Below are 22,744 nucleotides of genomic sequence, written 5' to 3'. Positions count from 1 at the left end.
GAAATGGTAAAAACAGCGTTTTATAAGGAAAACGCTTGAAAGCACTCTCCACCTGTGAGCAACACCAAAACCAAAAAACCCCACACCCTTTCCTATTGGTCGAAAAATGTACCATGTTGACCAATAAAAACATGATATGGCAACATGGCATTTAGTGTTTAGGAAGGGGGACGTTTTAGGAGTGATGGCTGTGTTTCAATGATGAGGATGTACACATCGTGGACAGGGAGGAACGCTGGTTTGAGCGCGGAGTCAAGGAGGCCATTTACGTGAAAAGGGAAAGACCATCTCTGAATCGAGGAGGGGGCCTAAGGGTACATCTTTTGCCATCTTACAGTGCTGTGATTGCAGCCATTCCCCATGTCACGGTTCTGGGTCCGTGGGACCCAGTATTTTGAGTTTATTATGTTTTGGTGTAATTTTGCATCAGAGATTGTTTTCTTGTTCTCTTGTTGTGTTAAGGGTGATGATTATGTCTATTATTAGAGTTCCATGTTTCTGTTTATCTGGGTTTAAGATGTGGGTTTAGTTTCATATGTCATTTCCTGTCTGTCTCTTGATGTCGAGCCTGCGTGTGATGTTTTATTGTGAAGGTCTGCGTCTCATGTGAGTGTTCAGTTTTACCTTGGTCTCATCTTACTGATTGTTCCCAGCTGTGTCCACCACCTGTGTGTAATTCCCGTGTTTCTCTGTGTGTATTTAAGTCGTGTCCTCCGTCATTGTAGTTGCTGGTCCGTCTGTGTAACCACCGTGTCTCGCTCGTGTGTTCACCCTGCTGTCCATCTCCTCTGCTCGTTCTCATTCTTGTCCAGGTTTGTGCTCTGTAGTTTAGTTGTTTCCAGTCTAGTTTAGTTCGTGCTCCATTTGCTGTTTGTCCTTATTTTGTGCTCAATAAACCACCCTCACTTCTCCACTACTGCCTGCGTTTGGATCCTCCCTCCTTCATTTCCTCCACACGGCTCCTCTCACTCGCCGTGACACCCCAACTCTCTGTGAATGGTATTCATGGCCATTGATCAGTGGGTTTTGGTCAGTGGTTGTTGATCAATGGTCATGAGAATTTGCATAATTAAGATTAAGGAACTGACCTCCCAGCCCATTGTTCCTTCAGTGGGCTGGTTTCAGTCATTATGCAAATGTACTGTTTATAAGATTGGGGAAACCTGCAGTCAGCTGAGACTGAAGAAGTCACTTGGATGAGTGACGAAACGTTTCTCCCACAAAACTACGTCCAGATGAACAGAATCAACCTTTGGAGATGTGAGAGATTTGCGACGTTTAGCTCAAATCTTGTGTAGTTAGTGTGTAGTGTAGTCAATAGTTTTGTTGTGTGTGTCAGAACAATGAGGCGACTGCTGAATGTTACAGGTGTTACAGGAGTGACACATCTCCTGTTGTCAGGCCTGTTGTTCTCCTTTATCTCATAGTGGACAGAAATTATTTTTGGAGTGGCACAAATAATTTGTGTGGCATCAGATTTGATGCAGAAGAGCTGATTGTTCTGTAAATAGTTTGAAATGTTTATTTAAAAAAAACGCCTTGGCTGCATTTCTAAGTAAACAGCCGCAAAAAACTTTGTTGTTTGCAAAACTCAGTAACTTTTTTTGCAGAAGTAACTATATAATTAATTGCCCAACATTGGTCATTATATACTGTATTTTGCAGACACAGAGTTACAGGACTCTCTCCCAGACCACAGACTCATAATACAAGTCAGAGCTTTTGTTAAAAAAGAAAGAAAGACAGAAAGTTGTGTTTTCAAAATTGGAGTTCAAGTTATTTTTACTTCCAATAGTGTTAACATACTACACGGGTCATGAACAAGATTTTTTTAAGTTTTCATTGTAAGTGGGCTAAAGCAGTTAATTAAAAGTAGTCTAACATAAATGTAAATTTATGTAATTTGATTATTTTAATAAACCATGTGACTTGGATGGATTTGATGCTGGCATGACCACAGTGCACACGTCTGCTGTTGCTCACAGTGGTCCAAGGGACCGCTCAGGGAGTTTGTGTGTTCGCTCAGATAAATGGCAAATTAGAGGGAACATTGCCGTACAGATACATTATGTTTTGTCAGTGATGTAGTAAGACATGAAAATGTTTATGAGAGGAGGCTGTACTAAGTCCTGCTGTTAAATAAAAGCCTCTGATGACCTACAAACATTTCTCAGTGTTATTCTAATTAAGGCCCATTGTAATATGTAAAATGCTGTGTCCTCAGAAAGCCCTGCTGCACTCACAGCTGCTCCACCATACAGCAGGCTGAATGCTGCCTGATGCTCAGCTCTATGAAACGTTTATCGATCGCTGTGGATGCTAATTTGCATCAAAGCGATAATAATTTTTGAAACTGTGTTTCTGCCTTTGTTTATTTTGACCCCAGAAAGAGTTTGTTTGAAGTTGGTTCACAAACACTTTTTAAAGACTGTCCACAGACACAGAATAAGAAACATTACACTCTAATATTGACAGTGATCACACATCCCACTATGACCCCTGACCCGTAAGGATCATGTTAGGTCAAGGTCAGGCTTGGTCTCTCTCTCGCCCGATCACGTCATCAGGAACGACCAAACGGATCACGTTTGTCAAGTGACGAAGGTGGGGGTGTGAGTGGGGGGCAGGCTTCCCTCGGCTGAGGCCTGAGGAGGAGGGATCAGAGCGCAGCGGGTGGAGCGGGTGGATGTTCTGAGTTCAGCTCCGGCTGCGCGCACTTCTCCAGCTTCCCCCTCGCCTCCTCCACCTGTCTGGCCCTTTCTCCGGCTCTCTGCGTCGGACGCGCATCGCCTTCTGCGCGTCCCCGCGGGTCTGCGCTCCTCGGTGCTCGTGGCTGTGAGCGCGGAGTGGAGCAGAGTGACCGTGGGGATGTGGTGACATGCTCGCGCAGGAACGGTGAGTGAAACGTCTCGCTGTGTTCTGCCGTGACCTCCGCGCGCGCACGGAGGAAGCGCGCAGGGATGACGTGTGTGAGGGAGTCGGAGCTCTTTGGCCGTGGAGCGATGTTATGCTCAGATTTCTGCGAGTTTCCGTGTGAAACGCAGACGCGATCACGCAGCGGGGATTACTCACCTGTCTGCGGATACTGATCGGTAACGGACTGTGAGTGCAGCGGAACCGGATCCTGTAAGTTAGCGCGTCTGAACTGCGTGTCCCTGATTGTTGGTTCTGAGTGTGGGTCCGTTTGGATTCGCGTGATTTGGGGAGTGTTGGGTTGATCCTGAGGTGACACATTCACCTGCTTCTACCTGCAGACTCTTCATGTTGAATGAGCAGAGGGTGTGAGGCAATTTTTAAAGGACCCCCGTGTGCAGGCAGAGTCAGACTCTTCCTTCACTCTTGTCAAACTTGGACTTGGCTGTTTTTCCTTCTGCGCACTTTGCTGTTATCGTCGTTATTGTGTAACGTTTATGGCTCTGCAGGGGATTGGCACGACTCGATCAAAGGTGCAGGTTTGGAGTTTTAGTGTCAGCTGCTGTGGCCTCGGTGTGACCGGGTTCCTCCTCGGGTCAGCGCAGAGCCGCTCAGACCGGCTGATTCCCTTCCTATTCCAGTGTTCAGCCTTTTCTCCTCATGGTGATTAGACTGTGCCATTTCCAGCGAAGAGTCTTCTCCTCAACAGCTCCTCTTCTTACTTTAAGCTTTGTTGGGAGGTTTTAGTCCATCAGAGGGCAGAGTGTAGACTCGCAGCAGCAGAGACCCTACCCACCTCATCCACATGTTTGCGCTCCAGCCGCTGCTCCGTCTCGCTGAGTGTTAGGTGTTTGAGCGAGTGTGCTCAAAGCATTGAGAGTCATGCTGTGGTGGTGGAAGTATGGCAGCTGATCTTTTCTGTGATATTCTGTAAGTTGTTGTGTTGTGTTAGGATGACTCGTAGAAGATTAACTTTGGCTCAAACTATACGTATATAGTGCGCTGATGATCTTAACACAATGCCGAGTGTTGTCGGTGTCATTTCCCCGACTTGTACAGATGCTGTAACAGCTGCTGCAGTTATTAGGAAGGACTAGTGTACGTACATTTATTTGACACTCTTACTGTACTGTCTTACTAATTTCTGTACTTTTATACTTTTACTCCTTTCATGTCAGAGTTCTTAATCCTGAAAAAAAAAGAAGCTTTGAATTGTTGTCTGATTTCTAATCTCAGAGAAAAGTCGTCACATTCAGACAAACGAGAGGAGTGCAACAATCTCGGCAAAGCTGGGAATAAGACTGCAGCTACAGATCCCCAGAAATATGTCAGTGCATGAAAAATAACAGCAGACATGACATCACATGGATATGCATACATTTAAAAACAGACGTTTTTCACTGGGCCCTGCACTCAATAATTGTTTTATAATTCTTTGTCTGTTTTCACTGCCTTAAGGCACAATCAACCTACACAGGTTTCTATGGTTTCATCCTCTGCATTAAGCACATTGAGCTTGCTATTATGAAATGTGCTAAATAAATAAAATTGCCAGCAGCATTATACATTTTTCACATCACTATCGATAAATATAATGAAGTAAATTGATTACGTAAGTAAGTAAAGTAAGTAAGTTTCTGATAAATATAAAGGTTTCTTTTTACTGCTGGTTAAATGGTTTAAATCTTTATCTTCTGTCAGAAGTTGAACACGATAAAATGTAGAGCTGCATTTTAAAGAAAAATCAAAGACATAAAATAATTATTAATACAAAAAAGTCAAACTAAAATTGTTATTTTTGTGTCTCCAAATGTTTGAAATAGAGCCAAACAGGAAACACGTACTTATTTAAGAATCGTTCTCATGTAAATGAAGAAGAGCATGACACTGACACTCAAGTGTGGAGCAGCCCAAACATTAGCGCCTGTGCTCTTTCTCTGGCTCTGTCCCAGCCGCATGATTGGTTCAGCTCGGTGCTGTTCTCTTTGTCACCGGCTGTTTGTGCTGTCTGTCAGAACATGCATGGACGAGCTCTGTCCACTTTATATCGACTATGTTTCGTGTCTCTACTGCACGATAATGAATCTGATGGGTTTTTCTCTCAGCTCTGATGTTGGTTCACAAACACTTTATGAAGGCCCTTATGGAGGATAACACACAGGCTGTTAACAAATAAACATGCACGTGTGTGGTCATCTGAACAGTCTGCACGTCTAAGTGGGAAAGTTAGTGAATGCACAACACTGTCCGCGGTGGCTGCTGAAGCTCTGTGTCTGTACTGTGAGTGTGGCTAAAGTCTAAAGAAGAGCTTTAATGTGACCCGTTTACCATCTGTGTGACCAGAATGACCAAATGCAAGAGTCCAGCAGGTTGGATCAATAACTGGATCTCTCCCTCACACACACACACACACACACACACACACACACACACACACACACACACACACACACACACACACAGCATTTGCTGAGGATCTATAGCCGGTCGTCTCTGTGACGTGGTCGCTGTCTGCCTCCACCTGTGCTGTAGCTTCACACCTGGCAGGCTGACAGCAGAGCTCTTATGAGCCTAGCTGCATAATTAATTGGATTTAAATCATACTTTTGATCAATTACAACATTTGCATGTTGATGAGATGTATTTTCAGCCTCCTGGGCTCTGGATGCAGCGGTTACATGTTTCATGTGTGAGACAGGAACAAACGCAGTAACTAAATCAGCTTCACTGTGAGGTGAGAAATCATAAAAGGCACACAGTTGTTAATAGTAATGATGATTTACGATGCCAATAAAAGTGACTGTAATTAACTGTGAAACCTAAACTGTGGCCCTGCGATAGGAGCTGGGGGGCTTCCTCCATATGTTGTATCGTGGCTGTGACATTCATTAACACAGCTGATGTGTTATCGCTCTGGCTGTTTATTGATATTCAAACCACTCGATGTCAGACGTCTTGTCAATTTTGCACAGTGAAAAAGAAACCTGGTAGATCTGCTCTACAGCAGATCTAAGAGCGTCCCTTACTGTGTCTCGATGTACGCAGAGTAGAAGCAACAGTCATTAACAGACTTTGATTAGTCGATTCCTTAATAAGCAACTCCTTTTTATTAGAGGTGGTGATTATTGAAAGACCCAGCAGCTGTGGGAGGGGCCACCACTTTGACTCATTAAACTCATGTGGAGTTTATCATAAGCACAGCTACCCGCTGCATCCACAGTGTCGGGCTCCAGGACATGGAGTGGGTCTGTTTTCTTTCAGTTGAGTTGTTACGCTCCCTAAATTTTTGTCTCAAAGCAACACAGCACATGAGATGCCACAATGCTGCTTTAAATAATGGAAACATTGAAAATACTCCCAAAGAAAAGAGCCCGGCTAAAACAAACGAAAGATGAAGAAGATCACGAGCCCTAAACTCGACCTGGAAACCAAAGAAGAAGAAACCAGAACAGTACTGTGGGTAACTCCCTCCACCGCAGCATCAACAGAAACATGACGGTGCTGATGGAGATCATGTAGCAGGAGAGAAGGACCAAGGTGCCGTGCTTTTATACACATCCATCTAGCTTCAGCAACCAATCAGCACTTAGAACAAATCAAAGGAGAGAGATAGAGAGAGAAAGAGCAGGTTAATATGGAGGACAACAAAAATCCCAGAAGACGATGAGTGGACCAACGTCCTGAGTATGATGGAGGCCAGCTGCTGGTGGCAGAACCTCCACTCAGACCTGCAGCAGTATTAACTATTAGCATCAGATTCAGTATTACAAACATCCAGTGCAGGTTAGGGTCAGTGTTGCACTCTCTGACAAATATATTCACAATGCACAATGACATACTGGTGTATGTCATTATGCTTTAAATTTGCAAAAGAAACTAGAAGAAGTTGGACCATAAAGAGGCATTTTAAAGTCCAGTAACTGCACAATGTTTAGATGAGATTAGATTAGATTAGATTAGATGAAACTTTATTAATACCTCGGGTGGGTTCCTCCGGGAAATTCAGTTTCCAGTAGCACGGCACCGACAGAAGTTGCATGTTACAGATACAATAAGGGGAATGAGAGTAAGGATATAAGCATAAATATGCCATATAGACTTAGAGCTCTATTGTCATTGTGCAGTTTCTTGCACAGCGAAATTGGGTAGCTGAACCACAAAGGTGCTAAAGTAAGAAGAAGAGAAACCAATATACAACGAAGGCGGAAAATAAATAAATAATTAAATAAATAGAATAAAATAAAAAACAGTGTATATGTATACATATGTGAGTGGAACTATATACATGGTGTATGCGTAGGAAACATTGAAACAGACTGGGACCAAAATAATTGCACATGAGCCAAAAATATTGCACAGAACATGGTAAGACTGAGATATTGCACATAGATGATCAACAGCAGTGTCAGGGTGGATGTGTTGGGGAAGTCTTTACACACTCTTAGTTTGCATTGAGAGTACAGAATATGTCATATGGATAAATAGGATTGCACATTTGAGTGAGTATATTGCACAGTGATTATTGCACAGTTGAATATAAAAAAAATATATTTCAAATATTGCACAGTGTAAAAAAACACTACAGCTCAGTTGTTCTAGCCCTCCTTTGTCCCCCCGTTTCCCCTCCCTCTCCCCTCCAGTGAGGAGTTTAATACAATAATGCAATTCCTAGTAGATCCTACTAGTAATCCTAGTAGTAAGTCTCTACTAGTAATTACCGGCCTATTTCAAAATTGCCATTTATAAGCAAATTACTAGAAAAAATTGTAGAAAATTAATTCAGGTCCTTAAGGCAGATTACAGATTGTTGACCCTTTTCAATCTGGCTTTCAAAAGCAGAACTCCACTGAGACTGCTCTCTTAAGGGTCTATAATGATCTGCTAATCCCTTCTGATGCAGGGAATTGTTCTGTGATCATTTTGCTTGATCTCAGTCCAGCCTTTGATACCACTGACGACAAAGTCCTACTTAACAGACTGAAGGTTTTGGCTGGTATATATGGATCTGCTTTAGACTGTTTTTTCCTACTTATCAGAAAGGACCTTTTCTGTTAGGACTGACAGGTTCGCCTCTAACATTGTCCCCTTAACCTGCGGGGTTCCACAGGGCTCAGTTTTGGGTTTTTATTTTATTTTTACATGCTTCCTTTAGCTGGCATTATTCAATCTTTTAGTGACATTTCGTATCATTTCTATGCTGATGATTCAACTGCATATGTCCTCAGCCTCATCAGCTGCATAGGCTGTCCACCCTAGTCCAGTGTTTAACTCTGATTGTTTTTCAAACAGTTACCTTGTTTTAAACACAAATAAGACCGAGAACATGATTGTAGCTCCTCCTGAACTACATTCAAAAATCAGTCAGGTTCTTGCCTCTTTCTGTCCTTCTGCCAAGTCAAATATTCGAAATCTTGGAGTAATATTTGATTCTTCTCTGGGCCTTGACTCACATGTAAAATCTTTTCTCGTTCCTGTTTCTTTCATTTAAGGACATTTCTAAACTGCGACATGTGATCTCCTTAGCTGAACTGGAAAAAATTGTTCATGCATTTGTGTCATCGCCTTTAGATTATTGTAATGCCCTGTTTACCAGCTTGGACAAATCATCTCTTTCTCACCTCCAAGCTATACAAAATGCAGCGGCCAGGCTACTGACACGTTCTAGCAAGCAAGCTCACATTACTCCTATTTTATAATTTTTTTACATTGGCTAGCAACAGATTTTAGAATTTGTTTTAAATTCTTGTTTTAACACACAGAGCACTGAATGGCCAGGCCCCATATTATTTATCCAAGCTTCTTACAAAATACACTGCTGCTCGTTGTCTTCGCTCACAGACTCAGAGTTTCTTGGTTGTTCCCTGTACACAACTGAAGACGACTGAAGACAGAGCCTTTCAGTCTGTGGCACCAAGGCTGTGGAGCAGTCTACCACCACCACTATGTTTGGTTGACTGTGTGGAATCCTTTAAAGAACAGTTATAAACTTTTCTATTTAAAAAAACCTTCTGTTGATCAATGCGTTTTACTTTTTTTTTTTTTTTTTTACATTTTTAAAATTTTTTTTTTACATTTAACCTTTTGTGTTGTTTATGTTGTCTATTCATTACTTTTTTATTATTTATTTATTTATTTATTTTTATCCTTCGTGTACAGCACTTTGTGACTGCTGTGATGGGTCAGCCAGGGTCTCTTACACAGAATCAGAATCAGAAAGGGTTTTATTGCCAAATGTTGAGCAGGTTTACAACATTAGGAAATTGCTGCGGTGCTTCAGTGCGAACATACTGTCATAAATTACGCTTAAATAGACATGAAAAAATAAATAAATAAATAAATAAAAATAAGAATAAGAATTAAAAGTGCTAAGTAGATAGATATATACATGAGTGCAGGTGGTGATCAGTGCCAAACATGGAATGATGCAGTGAACACAGCGTAGGGTCATGTGTTAGTGGTGGGAACAGTCATACGGTTATTGTTCATGTGTCCAACAGCAGAGGGGAAGAAACTGTTCTTATGGCGAGAGGTTCTGGTGCGAATGGACCGGAGCCTCCTGCCTGAGGGGAGCAGGTCAAACAGACTGTGTCCAGGGTGAGAAGGGTCAGCTGAGATCCGAGCTGCACGCCCCAGTGTCCTGGAGGTGTACAGGTCCTGCAGAGATGGGAGTCTGCAGCCAATTACCTTCTCAGCAGAGCGCACAACATGCTGCAGTCTCTGTTTGTCCCTGATAGTGGCTCCAGCGTACCACACGGTGATGGAGGAGGTGAGGATGGACTCGATGATTGCGGTGTAGAATTGCATCATCGTCCGTGTTGGCAGGTTGAATTTCTTCTGCTGCCTCAGAAAGTACATCCTCTGCTGGGCTTTCTTGATGACGGAGGTGATGCTCCCACTTCAGGTCCTGGATGATGGTGGTACCCAGGAAGCGGAATGAGTCCACAGAGGTGATGAGGGTGTCAGTCAGGATGATGGGGGGGAGTGGTGCTGTGTGCTTCCTGAAGTCCACAATAATCTCCACTGTCTTCTGGGCATTCAGCACCAGGTTGTTGTGGCTGCACCAGGACACCAGACGTTCAACCTCCCTCCTGTAGGCAGACTCATCTCCGTCCGAGATGAGCCCAATAACGGTGGTGTCATCTGCAAACTTGATTAGCTTGACAGACTGGTGGGTGGAGGTGCAGCAGTTGGTTTACAGGGAGAAGAGCAGGGGAGAAAGAACACAGCCCTGAGGGGAGCCAGTGCTGATGGTCCGGGAGTCCGAGACATTCTTTCCCAGCCTCACATGCTGCTTCCTGTCCGTCAGGAAGTCAGACAGCGTCATCCTCACAGAGGGTCACTCCTGACCAGAGCCTGCTGCAACCAACTGCACTTTAAGAGACCGAGCAGAGCACCCGCACACTGCGCCACAGCCTGACACACTTCAGTCAAAGAAGGAAATGTCAAACCTGAAGCTTCTAAACTTGTTTCATGGGGAAACACAGGAGCACAAAGATGTGCGTGGATGCAGAGTGCGATGGGGATCGAGTGGAAGATTGATAAAATCCTGTAAAGGTTGTTGTAAAAACAGCGCTTCACTTCCTGTTTGCTACAGATTCTTTTAATGTGGTTGGCGGCAGGAGAGGTCACGCTCATTTCAAATTAAAAAAAGACAAAAACTGGAGAAAGTTATTTGGCTGTTTGTGTTTCCACAAAATATCCAAAAATTGTGTAAACAAAAAAGCTTTCCCATGTTGTTAGTCCCATTGTGTGCAGTGTGTAGGGTATTATTGCCATGACCTGTTAAACTGTTGTGCGTTCAGAGGTAACAAAAGGACATTTAGAAACAAAAACTGGCAGAAGAAGGAGGATAATAAAGAGGCATAATGAAGCAAGCAGGGTTAAAGAGAGAGTCACACAGAGACAGAGAGGCGGCGAGGGAGCCAATTGGGGTAGCTAGAGTTCACGAAAAATACAAAAGGGGACACGTATGTGAAAGAAAAAGAGCATGAAGGGCAGGAGAGGTGATGCCGGGGGCAGGAGCAGGGGCGGGGAGGTGCACTGCGGGAGAGAGAGGGTATTTATTTTAGGTTAACCTCAGACACTCCGCTCGACAACCTCACTCACACTGCGAGACGCTTCATGACAACCAGCTTGTCATGCTGCTGTGCGTGTGTACTGTATATGGTTATTATTTATTACATTGTTGTTATGATTGTATTATTCTTGTGTGGCTCGTTTTCTGGGTGTTGTGCCTGACTCACACGAACACGTTTCTTCTGATGAATGCACCGGGAGCAGCGAGGGATCGAACCGCCAACCTTCTGATTCCTGAGCCTCAGTATAATGAATCCAGCTGCTGGATGAATAAAAGGACTTGTGAATGTGGGTTAGTTGGACGTTGCTCTTCGGTGTGTTCTCCTCTAGTATTCAGGAGGCTAACCTCACTGAATCAGTCTCTCTGTTCATGTTACAGCTCTGCAGAGACATAAATCTTAAAGTTCAAGCTCAGGGATGGTGTCAGAGAATAAAAGCGAACGACGTTGAGGAGGAGGCCTTTGGCTCGCGTTGCTGATCAGTGAAAGAAATAAAGTGTGACAGAGAGGATCCCTGCAGGATGCAATGGGCGACTTTGAGTGTCCTCTGTGTTGGTGTGCTGCACAGCTGCATGAGTTCAGGTACTCGAAGTCTTTATGTGGACTGATTTAATGCTCCGAGCTGTTTTATTCTGATCTGTGCTCCGTTTTATTGATCTTTTTGTTCAGTTATCACACGTGGAGGTGAACTCAGTGAGCTGGTACACTCTAAGTCAGTCCAGATAAGAAAGTCAGCAAAATTCCCCAAATGTGAGAAAGTAAATGTCGTCTCTCATCATTTATGCATCAGGCTGCTCCAGTCTGCATTCACCTTCAATAAGACTCAGGCCATTTGTTCCAGCTGAAGCACACAGGAAGACTCCGGGGTCTGTTTGCTTTCCTGCATCGCTGTTTCACGTTAGAGTCGTTGCTGCTGACGTGTGTCTGTGCCGGATCTGCACACGTTAAGTGCTTTTTTTGGGAGAGCCTGAGGTGGATGCTTTTTGAGTAGCATGATATAATTCTGCTTCTGTTTGGATTTACACTGTCCTTGCCGTCTTTGAATGGTGAGAAAAGAAAGTCGTAGATCTTGTTGCCATTTTTAGGGGGTGGGCGGAGACTCTGAGGGACTTGTTCCTGTCCACTTTAATGATGCCGCAGGAGCTTCAGAGCTGTCATTCCTTTGTTTGGTTCAAAAGCCTTTAAGTCCTTTTTAAATCATTGAACAGGTGTGTATGTGATTTTAAAAAGCAGCTGTTGTTGCAGATTTAACATCTTTAATTTTGACTCTTTTTCTCTTTTCTGATTTGATTCTTTAGTCTTTGTTTTTGCTTGTGTTTCAATGCTGCTGTCTTTGACTCAGATATTCTGATACTGTTGTTCAGCAGTGGTAAAGGTTTACTTGAGGGCGTGCTGCTCCGGTCATTGATGAACTAGGACTGTGAGTGCACCGAGGGTGATTTAGGATGCTCACTGGTTCCTGAGTGCTGATTGTGATTTCACAGGTGCACAGACCCTGCTGCTCATTCTCACTTAAAGTTGCGTGTACTGATTTAATGTGCACACATCAATATTAGCCTGTCCTGTTCCTGTAAAGCGTCTTTAGCTGTGAGTCAGAAACGACTGCCTGAGACACCATCGTGTTTCCTAAAGCGAGGTTTGAGAGCAGCTTCCTCCTGTCACGTACGCGGTGATGTGATCCACACTCCATTTCTGTTCTCTCAGGACAGCGAGCTGAGATTCACCCCAAAAACCAAGCAGAGCAGAGCAAAATGGATCTCAAGTGGGGGTGGAGGCTGCGTAGTGTAGGAGTCTGGAGCAACGCTGAGCAACAGAGAAGCTGGAAGTTCGGTCAAGGATGTTATCACACACTCAGCTGCTGTTTGCTGTTTTCTTTTCAAAGCAGCGTCAATGAATTCCTGCAGGAAACGTAAAAAATTCAAACTATGTGACACAGCAGCAGCACCGGAAGCTAAAAACTGACATATTTGGTGTAAACTGAGCCGACGGTTTACTCAGAGGCTCTAAAAAAGCCAGGAGTCAAGCGCTGAGCTTCACGCTATTTATTTATCACAAACATCCGAGCCTTTCGTGAGAGATGATGTGAGTGATGAGATGGTTGTACTGTAGCCCATTTAAATGTGTGCGAGGAGCCGCTGTTTAAACTCCTCCCTGACAACTGTTTATAACCGCCGGGTCTTACTGGCAGAAAGAGGGCAGCATCCGGGGGGCAAGAGCAGCTATTTCAGCATCTTCCTCTTCTCGTGGACAGCATAGAGGAAAACGTAGAGATGCTGCAACTAAATTTCAGAGTTGGTGCACGTAAAGATGGAAATGAAATGTAGATCTGTTTTGCTGTGAGTTATGTGTCTGTGCAAAACCCCAAAAGCTTAAACCTGCACAGGTAGCCTGATATTATATATTGTACATATATTTATTAGTTTCAGATGTAGCCATTCTTGTATTTTGCTTGTTTACATTATTGTATTTTGCACAACTCTGTTGCTTGTGAAGCTCGCACACAAGAATTTCACTCACATGTGCTGTACCAATGTACCTGCACATGTGATGTGACAATAAAAGTGATTTGATTTGATTTGATTTGATGAAATCACAACCTGATGAGCACAAACATTAATCTTGAGGCTGTCACACAGCCACATGCAGAGTTTCTGTGTTAAAAGATGAGTTTGGTCTATTGTGCGGCGCAGTGCTCTCCGGGGCTTTCTCATTTCACATTTGGCTTTGAGAGTGAGGCAGAAGCTGCTGCTGTCTAATAAATAGTTTGGAAGGGAACATGAGAAAAGAGAGCGGGGGCGTGTTTACACGATGGCATGAGTGTGTGTGTGTGTGTGTGTGTGTGTGTGTGTGTGTGTGTGTGTGTGTGTGTGCTGGTCACAGAGGCTGGAATCGGGTCTCAGTCACAGAAACGTAAACGGTCAAATCACAGCGTGCGGCTCAGCTCACACATACGAGTTACGCTACCGGAAACATCACGGTGTACAGCAGTGATCAGCGAGGACAGTGTTTACCGTCACATTCTAAGGGCAGCATACAAACAGGATGAAGCAACGACACAACAAAGTCGAACTTAATGATAATCTGCATTTACAGATATCATATTGGTTTTTAATAATCCTGTCTTTTTGTCAGGTGGCGTTACACACAGTGACCTGAAATTGTCACATGGTCACATGATACTGTTTCCAATAGAAGCAATGGGATTAAGATCAAGAGTCTATAATCATATGCTGGTGCTGGTTTTCCACGGGAGTTCTTCCTCCCGACAGTCGCCAAATGCTGGAGTCATCTTTAATAAATAATAATAATCTTTAATAATTCCAGTTTTACCTTTTATGACATCACAGGTGACCTTTTTCATGAACTGACCCACATAAATCAAAGCAAACAGAATCAAATGGCAGGGCTGCTCAGATCAACGATTCAGATTTTATCTGCACGTTTCATGCATATTAGCGAGGTTCGAAGAGCTTCACACATTATTCACAAGCTGATAAGACTTAAGGAGAAATCCTGAAAAAACATCAATATGTGACCATTCAAACACAAAATATCAGTGAATTAAATAAGTACGGTAAGAGCCAATAAAGAAAAAACATGTACTGCCGTTACGTATTTAAAATACAAAATATGAGTAACTTTATTCCGTTACAGTTACCGTTTAAAAAGGTGGTATTTAGAATACAGTTACTTTGTTGAAATAAATGGATTACACGGCAGTATTTTCCTGTTTCATATTGTGGCGGGTCAGGACTGTTTGGGTTTTGTTTGACAGCTATGTTCTGTTGTTCCAGGAGGCAGCGTTACAGTTGCCATGGTTACAGGGCGACGCGCTCTCTCTCTGCGACTGTGTGCTTCCTGGGTGAGAGAGCGCCTTTTTGTTGTTGTTGTTGTGCTAAGCTAATCCGGTCGTTAAGTGATGACGTGACAAATCCTACTAAAGTAGTCTGCGTTTAATATGGCTTTTGTGTTGTTAACATGTTTAATGTTATGTATTTTCTTCTATTTAATCTCAAAAAGCTCCTAAAACAGTCAGTGATCACTGTTGACCTCCCTCGGCTTTTATTACCGCTAATCATTTATTTAAGCTCAGTTTTTAAAACCTTAGGATGTAACTACAGCCCAGCCCATGCAGCAGTATATGAATGACTAACCTCGTATTGTGGATGGATTATCTCAGTTGTTCTCCTGGCTGAAGTTTGGTCCTTTTACAGCATCCTGCCATGCGATCACATTTGTTCCTGACCACCGAGAACACTCACGTTAACTTTTATTGAGTGGAAAAAAAGTTAGCTTGTTTATGTTATGCTAACATAGCTGTGTCGCTAGCGGTCACGTAGCGCATCATTATATACCAGCTAGCCAAACTTCAGTAACCCTACAAACGTCACTGCTGTTTAGTTTTCTGTCTTCATTTATGTTGGAAGTTATAGCAGAGCTGTATGTTTGAATTTGTTTCCAAAATCCCGCAGTCAGGACATGCTATATTGTATTTAGATAGAAGCTAGCGAGCTAACTTCCTGCTAACTTCTAACTCTGTTAAATGTCATAAATTCCGTTTTCATGGATGCCTGGATGTTAAACTCAATTGTTACACCTGGTAGAGCAGAACGCTGATAATTTTATTAAAGATGAAAGACTTTAGACAGTTTTTCAACTCTCAGTAATGCAATAGTGATCGTTTGATATATGGACCTGCAGCGGAGTTTAGGCCCAGACACGGCTAGTGACGTCAGACTTAACAACCGGATAGGCAGAATGCTACAGGCATAGCCCTAAAGAATGTAGCCTCATGGGCAGTGTAGTCCGTGCTGCAGAGAGAATGGACTGCCATACCCGTTATGTGTCTGTGAGCGCGAGGAGGGAGAAAAAGGAGAGTGGGAAAGTACGAGTTGTAATCGAGCAGAAATGGGAGCTGGAAGCATCTAAATATAATAATAACCACTGCAGCCAAGAAGAGTGCCTGACGAGCCCAGTTGTAAGTAAGCTATTAAGACTCGACTAAACACTGTGTTCGTGTTTTCCTCTGAAACAATGGTCGTGTCCAAATTCATCCTGAGGCCGCATTTGTAGACCGATTACGTCACAGTGACGCGCCGAAGGCTGTCCAAATTCGTAGACTCCTCCGAATGCAGCCGACAAATGCGTCCTCCTTTTCTCCGAATTTGAAGGATGGGTCAGGTGTGTCCTTCGTGACCTACCATATCCCAGAATTCATAGCGCGGCCCAGCCAAACTCCAGTTTCCAACAATGGCGGCTGCTACTAAGTTTTAAAATTACTCATACTAATCTTTCTGGGTCACAAAATAAACTTTTAACATATTTTCACGTTTAGCAGGTAGCAGACGTTTTCGGAGACGTCTGCTACCCACCAGCTCGATAGCTAGCCGGGAGCTCGAGGGTTACTGATGCGGCCGAGAACGGCACAACTCCCGGCACACTCCCGGGTTAAACGTAATATATAAGTCACTTAGACAACCTAAAAATGTTATTGTTGGGCTTTTTTCAGTGTTTTGTAGACCGCGAAGGCCGGGTCCTCAGGAGGATGCAGCCCATGAATTTGGACATGACCAAGAAGTTCAGTTGGACCTTGCGAAATCTTTGCTTGGTTAAGAAAAACCCCTTTGCAACATCTAACCAAGTCAGAAACACTCCTAAGGAGGTGAGATCTACAATCAAGAGACATTCACATGAGTAGAAAAAGGATTTAGAAACCAGGGTTGGGTTAATAGATAATGAGCTAAAGCATACTGCAAACACAAGAGTTACTCAAGGCAAAGAAATATGATACAATAGCCAGCCCAATGACCTGATCTTATTTCAATAGCACATTCTTTTCCGTTACTGTAGACATAACTGCAGGCAGTGAGACTCACAAACAATCATGTTTACTATGTATTAATCTGCTGTAATTCCTAAACACTCAATGGAATACCTTTTAAAAATGAGAAAATCTGCACTTTAATCATGCATTGATTATTTGATTTAAAATCCACTGTGGTGTTGTAGAGAGACAAAATTACACAAAGAAAAAAATCTTTGTCTAAACACTTACAGATGTAACTGGAGATAACCATCTGCTTTGTACAGACATGCTTCTTTTTACTTATTTTGTGGTCCCACTGGCTATAGACTGGTGCCCAGTAAGTGAAATGCAACTCAGTGAGAATGAAATCAGATGTTTGCTGCAGTCATTTAAAACATATTTTACCTTTTTAAACATCAAAAGCTCTTTGGTAGCTTTGACTGTTTCTTGTATCGATATGTTTATTACTGATCCATCATCCAGTGAAATGTGATGCTTTTGTCTAATTTTTAGTACACAGAATTCCCTTTCATATCTGCACATGTCATGCTCAGCAAGTGGGTAAATAATAATGACATGCAAGACATGAGTTCACTCTGAACAGTTCTTTCCATCATTATATCAAAGTTGTTTTTGTATTTTACGAAGACAAAGAACTTTTCCCCATATGTTCATAGTTTTTGTTTGTTTGTTTGCTTGTTTGTTTTTTAGAGCTCCAGTAATTTCTTTACCTTTGAAAGGGAAACATATCCAAAACACTCCAAAAGACCAGTGTCTAGTTGTCTCCTGATCATTGCTTTTCTGTTAATGAACACAAGCCTCCTTATTTAGGAAAACAAGGCAGCTATTATAACTTTCTGATTTTGTTTAGAAAAAAAAAAAAAAAAAAAAAAAGAAGTTCAGTTGGAGCAGCCTTTCAACACCTCTCTCTGTCTCAAACTTGACCCAGACAACAAAGTAAAGCTATTTTTCGGCTACAAGCCCAACACGGAGCCCGACGTATTAGCCAGAGGTCCCTTTACTACGGTTCGGAGCCGCAGACCTTCAGTAATAGTAATAAATCACACAGCAATAGTACATTCATGTAGTTGTAAAAAGCATGATATTAAGTAATCCAAAGTATTCAGAATACGTTACTCTCATTGAGTAACGTAACAGAATACATTACAAAATACATTTTGGGGCATGTATTCTGTAATCTGTAGTGGAATACATTGTAAAAGTAACCTTCCCAAAACTGAGAATAAATGAATGAAATTCACTAAAAACCAATTACATCATAAAATAGAATAAAATGTGAGTGAGTGAGTGAGTGAGTAGATAAAATGATGCAGGGTCGGGTTCAAATCATGAAGCAACGATTAAAATATCTGTTATGTTAAAGAAGGTAATAAAGTAAGAAACTGGGCTGGAGAGGAAAGGTGGTCTCTGAGCTGTGTCTCTGTGGAAGCAGCGAGGACCTGGCCATGTCTGAAGCTGTAAAGTTGAAATTGTTCAGCTGATCTTTGATTTGTTCCCCTAAACAAAAACATCTGGATTCATGCATGGCTGAAACATCTGGCCTGTCGCGTTCAGGTGTGTTGGAATGGAAGAGAGGACCAAATGCAGGACTCGCAGGCTAGTTGAGAGCAAGCACGGTGTTTATTAGTGACTGAGCTGGACTGGAAACCCACACGAGGAATCGATGATGATGAGACAAAGAAGTTAGGGAAACTCAGGGCTGAAATACACTGGATAATGGTGATGAATGGAAACACGTGAGAACACAGCTGAACTAAAGACACAGGAAGTAGAACTGAACATAGTGCACAGAGAAAAAAGGCCAACGCAGTAAAACACGGGGTCAACGACCCAGGAAGCCTGATACAGCCGAGTCTCTGCCGTCTAAATAAATGTCCTAAAATAACAAAACCTTGTAACATCTGCACAAACAGCAGCTGACATCATCCACTCAATACAGCATGAATTCATTGGGTTTATTTCTTTATGGATGTAGTTGTCTTAGTCTGGATTTAAAAACCTCCTTAAGCTCAGTTACAAACATCATAAATTCACTTTCAGGGAGGTTACAGTGTGCTGCCCAAACTACTGTACCCTAAAGCTTTTTTTCATTTAGATCAGGAAAACCAAAGGAGAGAGAAGACGGCATGACCGCAGAGGACAGACAGGTGAGGAGGAGGAATGCAGGTATACCTGGGAACGGAGCTGGGACCCTGTCCATGCTGTAACTGACAGCCTGTGGCGAGCTGTGGATGCTCGCTGGGATCAGGAGAAATATTTTAGTTTGTGGCGATCAGAAGCTGGACTCAGCGAGCACCAACACAGACGGTGAGAGTCTGTGTGTGCTGAGACAGCGAGGCCCGTCTGCTGTTCCCCTGACCCGAATGTGGCATCCATCCAGGATTTGAGTTTCATGGACACTTCTGTTTGTGACGGTGTTTTAAACTGGAGGATCTAACTGTTAACAGTCTCTCTGTGAACACTTTTTAAAAGCAACCGCTGAAAATAGACCACGGGCTGTGTGTTATTTAAATATAGACGTGTGTGGCATTGACAGAGACATCAGAATCTCAGCTCAAAGCCCACAAAACCATTTCCATGAGCAGCAAACAGCTGAAACATGAAATAATTAAAGAACCAGTAAACACATCCTGCACAAAGACGTAAACACAAGGTGCAGATTCCCCCGCTCTCTGCAAACATCTCACAGGCTCGTGAGAAGTTCCCTCACATTTTAAATTTCCCTGAACCAAAATTAGGCATCACATTTGAAACATTAGCACGAATTCTGTATCACCTTTGTTGTCTTGCTTCTAAAAACTCCACCGTGATAAAACCACACTTCCTGCACAGTGTGCTTCACGAGCAGTTTCCCATCACTTCTTTACGCAGCAGTCTGCCATGTGTACAATGTGGTCGTCTGCTTTTTGATCTGAGAAAACTCAGCGAAGGAAACCTAGTTTCTGCTATTCAGTACTTTCAGCTTTCACATATGGAGACAAATTGTTGTATACTGCGGTGCAGTGAGGTCATAAATGATGGGTGTGGTCAATGGCAGCACTTGGAGAGGCTGTGGAGTTTAAACGATGCTCAGCAGCAGCAGCAGGCTGAACACGGATACAGGCAGGATGGATCCATGCTTTAAACTCGTCAGACCAGGAGACGCTTCCCTAGCTTATGTTGTCCAGGTTTGAGAGTCTGTGTGAGCCATAGCCTCAGTTTCCTGTTCTTACTGACAGCAGTGACACCGGTGTGGTCAGCCAGTCATTTCCTTCCACAGAGATGATGCTGGCTGGATATTTCCTCTGAGCTCAGAGATGGTTAGAGATCAGTGTGTGAAACACTCAGACCAACAACCATGCCATATTCTTTCTTCATCTTTCTGATGCTCAGTCTGAACTTCAGCAGCTCGTCTTGACCGCTGAGCTGCTGCCACGTGAATATCTTATCATATTATTCTTATTATTGACATTACAGGTTCTGTAATCTGAAAATAAAAACCAATAAAATTGACATTATTTTTTATTATCTGATCAGCTCTAGAATAGGAGCTGATTTTCAGGAATAGAGGGAATAATTGCATATTTGTTTTTGCATTGAAGTGGATTGTTCCCAGACTTCATGAAACAGACTTCATGAAATTGTTTGCTGGGTTGTGTGCTCTGATTATTCTGTAGCATATGTTTGCCCACCTGCTGGGCCATGAAGAACCTGATTGCTTTCTGGTTTTGTCTTGCTATTAATCCCACAGATGATATTCTGTAAGGTCGGTGCAACAGTCTGGAGGGAAAACTTCTTTAAAGCTCCAGCTGCAGTCACTTTTCTCCACCTAACGCCTCTTTGCTATGTCCTGGTTTGGAGCAAGCCGACCTCCACGGCGGGCACAGGTTCAATCTGACTCCACCTGCCTTATTCCTCATCGAACCCTCCAGCTCTGAGCAGAAACTCTTTCTGAGTGTGCCAAAGGCTGGAGAGGCGAGGGAGATGTGTGCTCAACCCACGTGCTCAGAGTCATCGAAGGCCTCGTTCTGTTGTTTTTCTTATGTGTGGAAACAAAAAATCCATCACAATGGAAAACAAGAGGAGCATTTACCCTCTTTGGGTCACTGAAGATGTTTGAGTAACAGATGAGATTTTTTTTGGACTTTCTGATTGTAAGTGGGAGCAGCTGGGGCCTGTGTACTTGTCAGAGTCTGCACTGATCTGCTGGCACTTTGTCACAGATGAGCTTGTTGGTGTTGGTCTCTTTCAGCTCAAGTGGAGATTTCAGTCACACCACAGGCGATGGAAATGGAAAGGGCAAGGCGAGTGGAGAGCTGAGCTAGTTTGGATACATTTGGGGAAAAAGGAAATCCAGCGAAGGCAAATAGGAAAAAAGAAAGAGAACTTTGATGGAGAGACAATGGATCCATAACAGATGGATCGATTAGCTGCACTTTGCCTGGAAGACGCATCCATGCCTCCACATGTTCACTGCCTGGACTTCTATTCCGTGGGAGCGAAACCTGCTTCTTCCAGACTGTTAGAGGAGAGATGTGGCTAGGGGATAGCCTGTCCCTGAGCTCCGCAGGAGCCAGGAAAGGAGACGGAGCTGGTGAAATGCCAACATCAGTCTGTGAACAAGCATCTGCCAACTGTGCGACTGTTTACTTTAGGTTGGGAGCTTGGTGCGAACTCATTGGTTTATCCTGGCAGTGCCGCGTGAGCAGTCAATAACAGGCGGCTGAGGTGGCACCAATAAGACCCGAGGACCTGACTCCACGGAAAAACACACACAACGGCGTGCCGTTAGCGTAATGCACTCAGCCTGAACTCTCGTACAGAGACTCAAGCAGACACGATAACCTGGAATCAGTGTTGTTATTGTTGTGAACAGGTTAGCATGACAGCACTCTGATGATGCGCTCATCCCTCAGAGAGGAGAACATCTACAGCTTTGTCTGTGATTTGGAAATGTAAGGTTTCTGTGTCAGCTTTTTTTTTTAATTGCTCGTGGACTGAGCTTCAATCTCACTTCCCTTTTTGACAGCAGTCATTTAACTCAATTTCCTCTAAATTTGTGGTATATAAAAAAGAGCAGCTGAGCAGCAGGTAAAATACAAGCTTTGTGGGATGTGAGCAGCTGCTGGACTCAGAGCATTGTTCCGTGCAGCTGCAAACGAGTTTCCAAACATCCAATCTGTTTCCTGTTGCCATTTCTTCATTGCATGAAGAGCTTTAATTGATCTGTTGATTTAGGAACTGAGGCAAGTTAGTGGTAACCTGGACTTAACATGAGATCCGACTGCAGCCAAAACTGAAACTAATCCGTACTTGGCACACCTCGGCATAGACTGAGGTCCCACTCAGGTTGGATGTTCAGCTAAATGGTTGGATGGATGTCCACATTAAGAATACTGCACCCATGCAGAGTGGACATAGCAGCATCCATTACATGGTGGATTCCTCGCAGCATTCCCATCTGCATGCATTGGACTGAGGCACCCTGTAAGCGGCACTATTAGGAGATGATTTAGGAGAACATGGTTCCCACCGCATGCTGCTCCCCAGGAGATCAAACTGTCATTTGCTAATATATTAGCATGAATATGAATGTTGTGATGTCACAGTGGGATATGTGTGACCTGGCAGATGTTTTAGGTCATAAAAAATAAAAAATACTCAATTCTTTCCAAATAAAAATCATTACTGGTGAGAAACTGAAGGGAGGGAACTTCCTGTTATTTACATCCCGTGAAGCTATGTCCTCTTTTAAAATTAGTTTATGGTTCCCTCAGTGACCACTGGGCAGTATGTGGATTTATTGGTGTTTATTTATGGATTTTTTAGGAGCAAATAATTTCAAAGCAGACGAGGCAATAAAAAGACTTTGTCTGGAAAAGCAAAGAGTGCTGACTAAACTGAGAGATCTTCCATAAGTAAAGTGTTTTTCGGTGATGATGCAGCAGAA

General features: G+C 43.1%; 1 protein-coding gene across 6 annotated transcripts in view; it reads left to right on the top strand.

Moving 5' to 3' along the window:
* Positions 1–2,683: 2,683 nt before the first annotated feature.
* Positions 2,684–22,744, top strand: part of htr4 (5-hydroxytryptamine receptor 4) — a 164,603-nt gene continuing 144,542 nt past the window's right edge. For 2 of the 6 annotated variants that reach the window (XM_082551423.1, XM_082551422.1), the window contains exons 1-2: positions 15,466–15,966; positions 18,911–18,962. In XM_082551423.1, the coding sequence (XP_082407549.1) occupies positions 15,781–15,966; positions 18,911–18,962 (238 nt within the window). In that variant the 5' untranslated portion in view covers positions 15,466–15,780. Of the gene's footprint in view, positions 2,896–2,928; positions 3,127–14,740; positions 14,851–15,465; positions 15,967–18,910; positions 18,963–22,744 lie in introns of those variants that run through there. The other 4 variants (XM_082551427.1, XM_082551424.1, XM_082551426.1 and 1 more) reach the window with 4 other exon arrangements.

Source organism: Aulonocara stuartgranti (assembly GCF_965226115.1).
Source record: "Aulonocara stuartgranti genome assembly, chromosome: 2".
NCBI lineage: Eukaryota > Metazoa > Chordata > Actinopteri > Cichliformes > Cichlidae > Aulonocara > Aulonocara stuartgranti.
The sequence above is the reverse complement of the archived record's forward strand: the minus strand, read 5'-3'. Positions and strand labels throughout refer to the sequence as shown.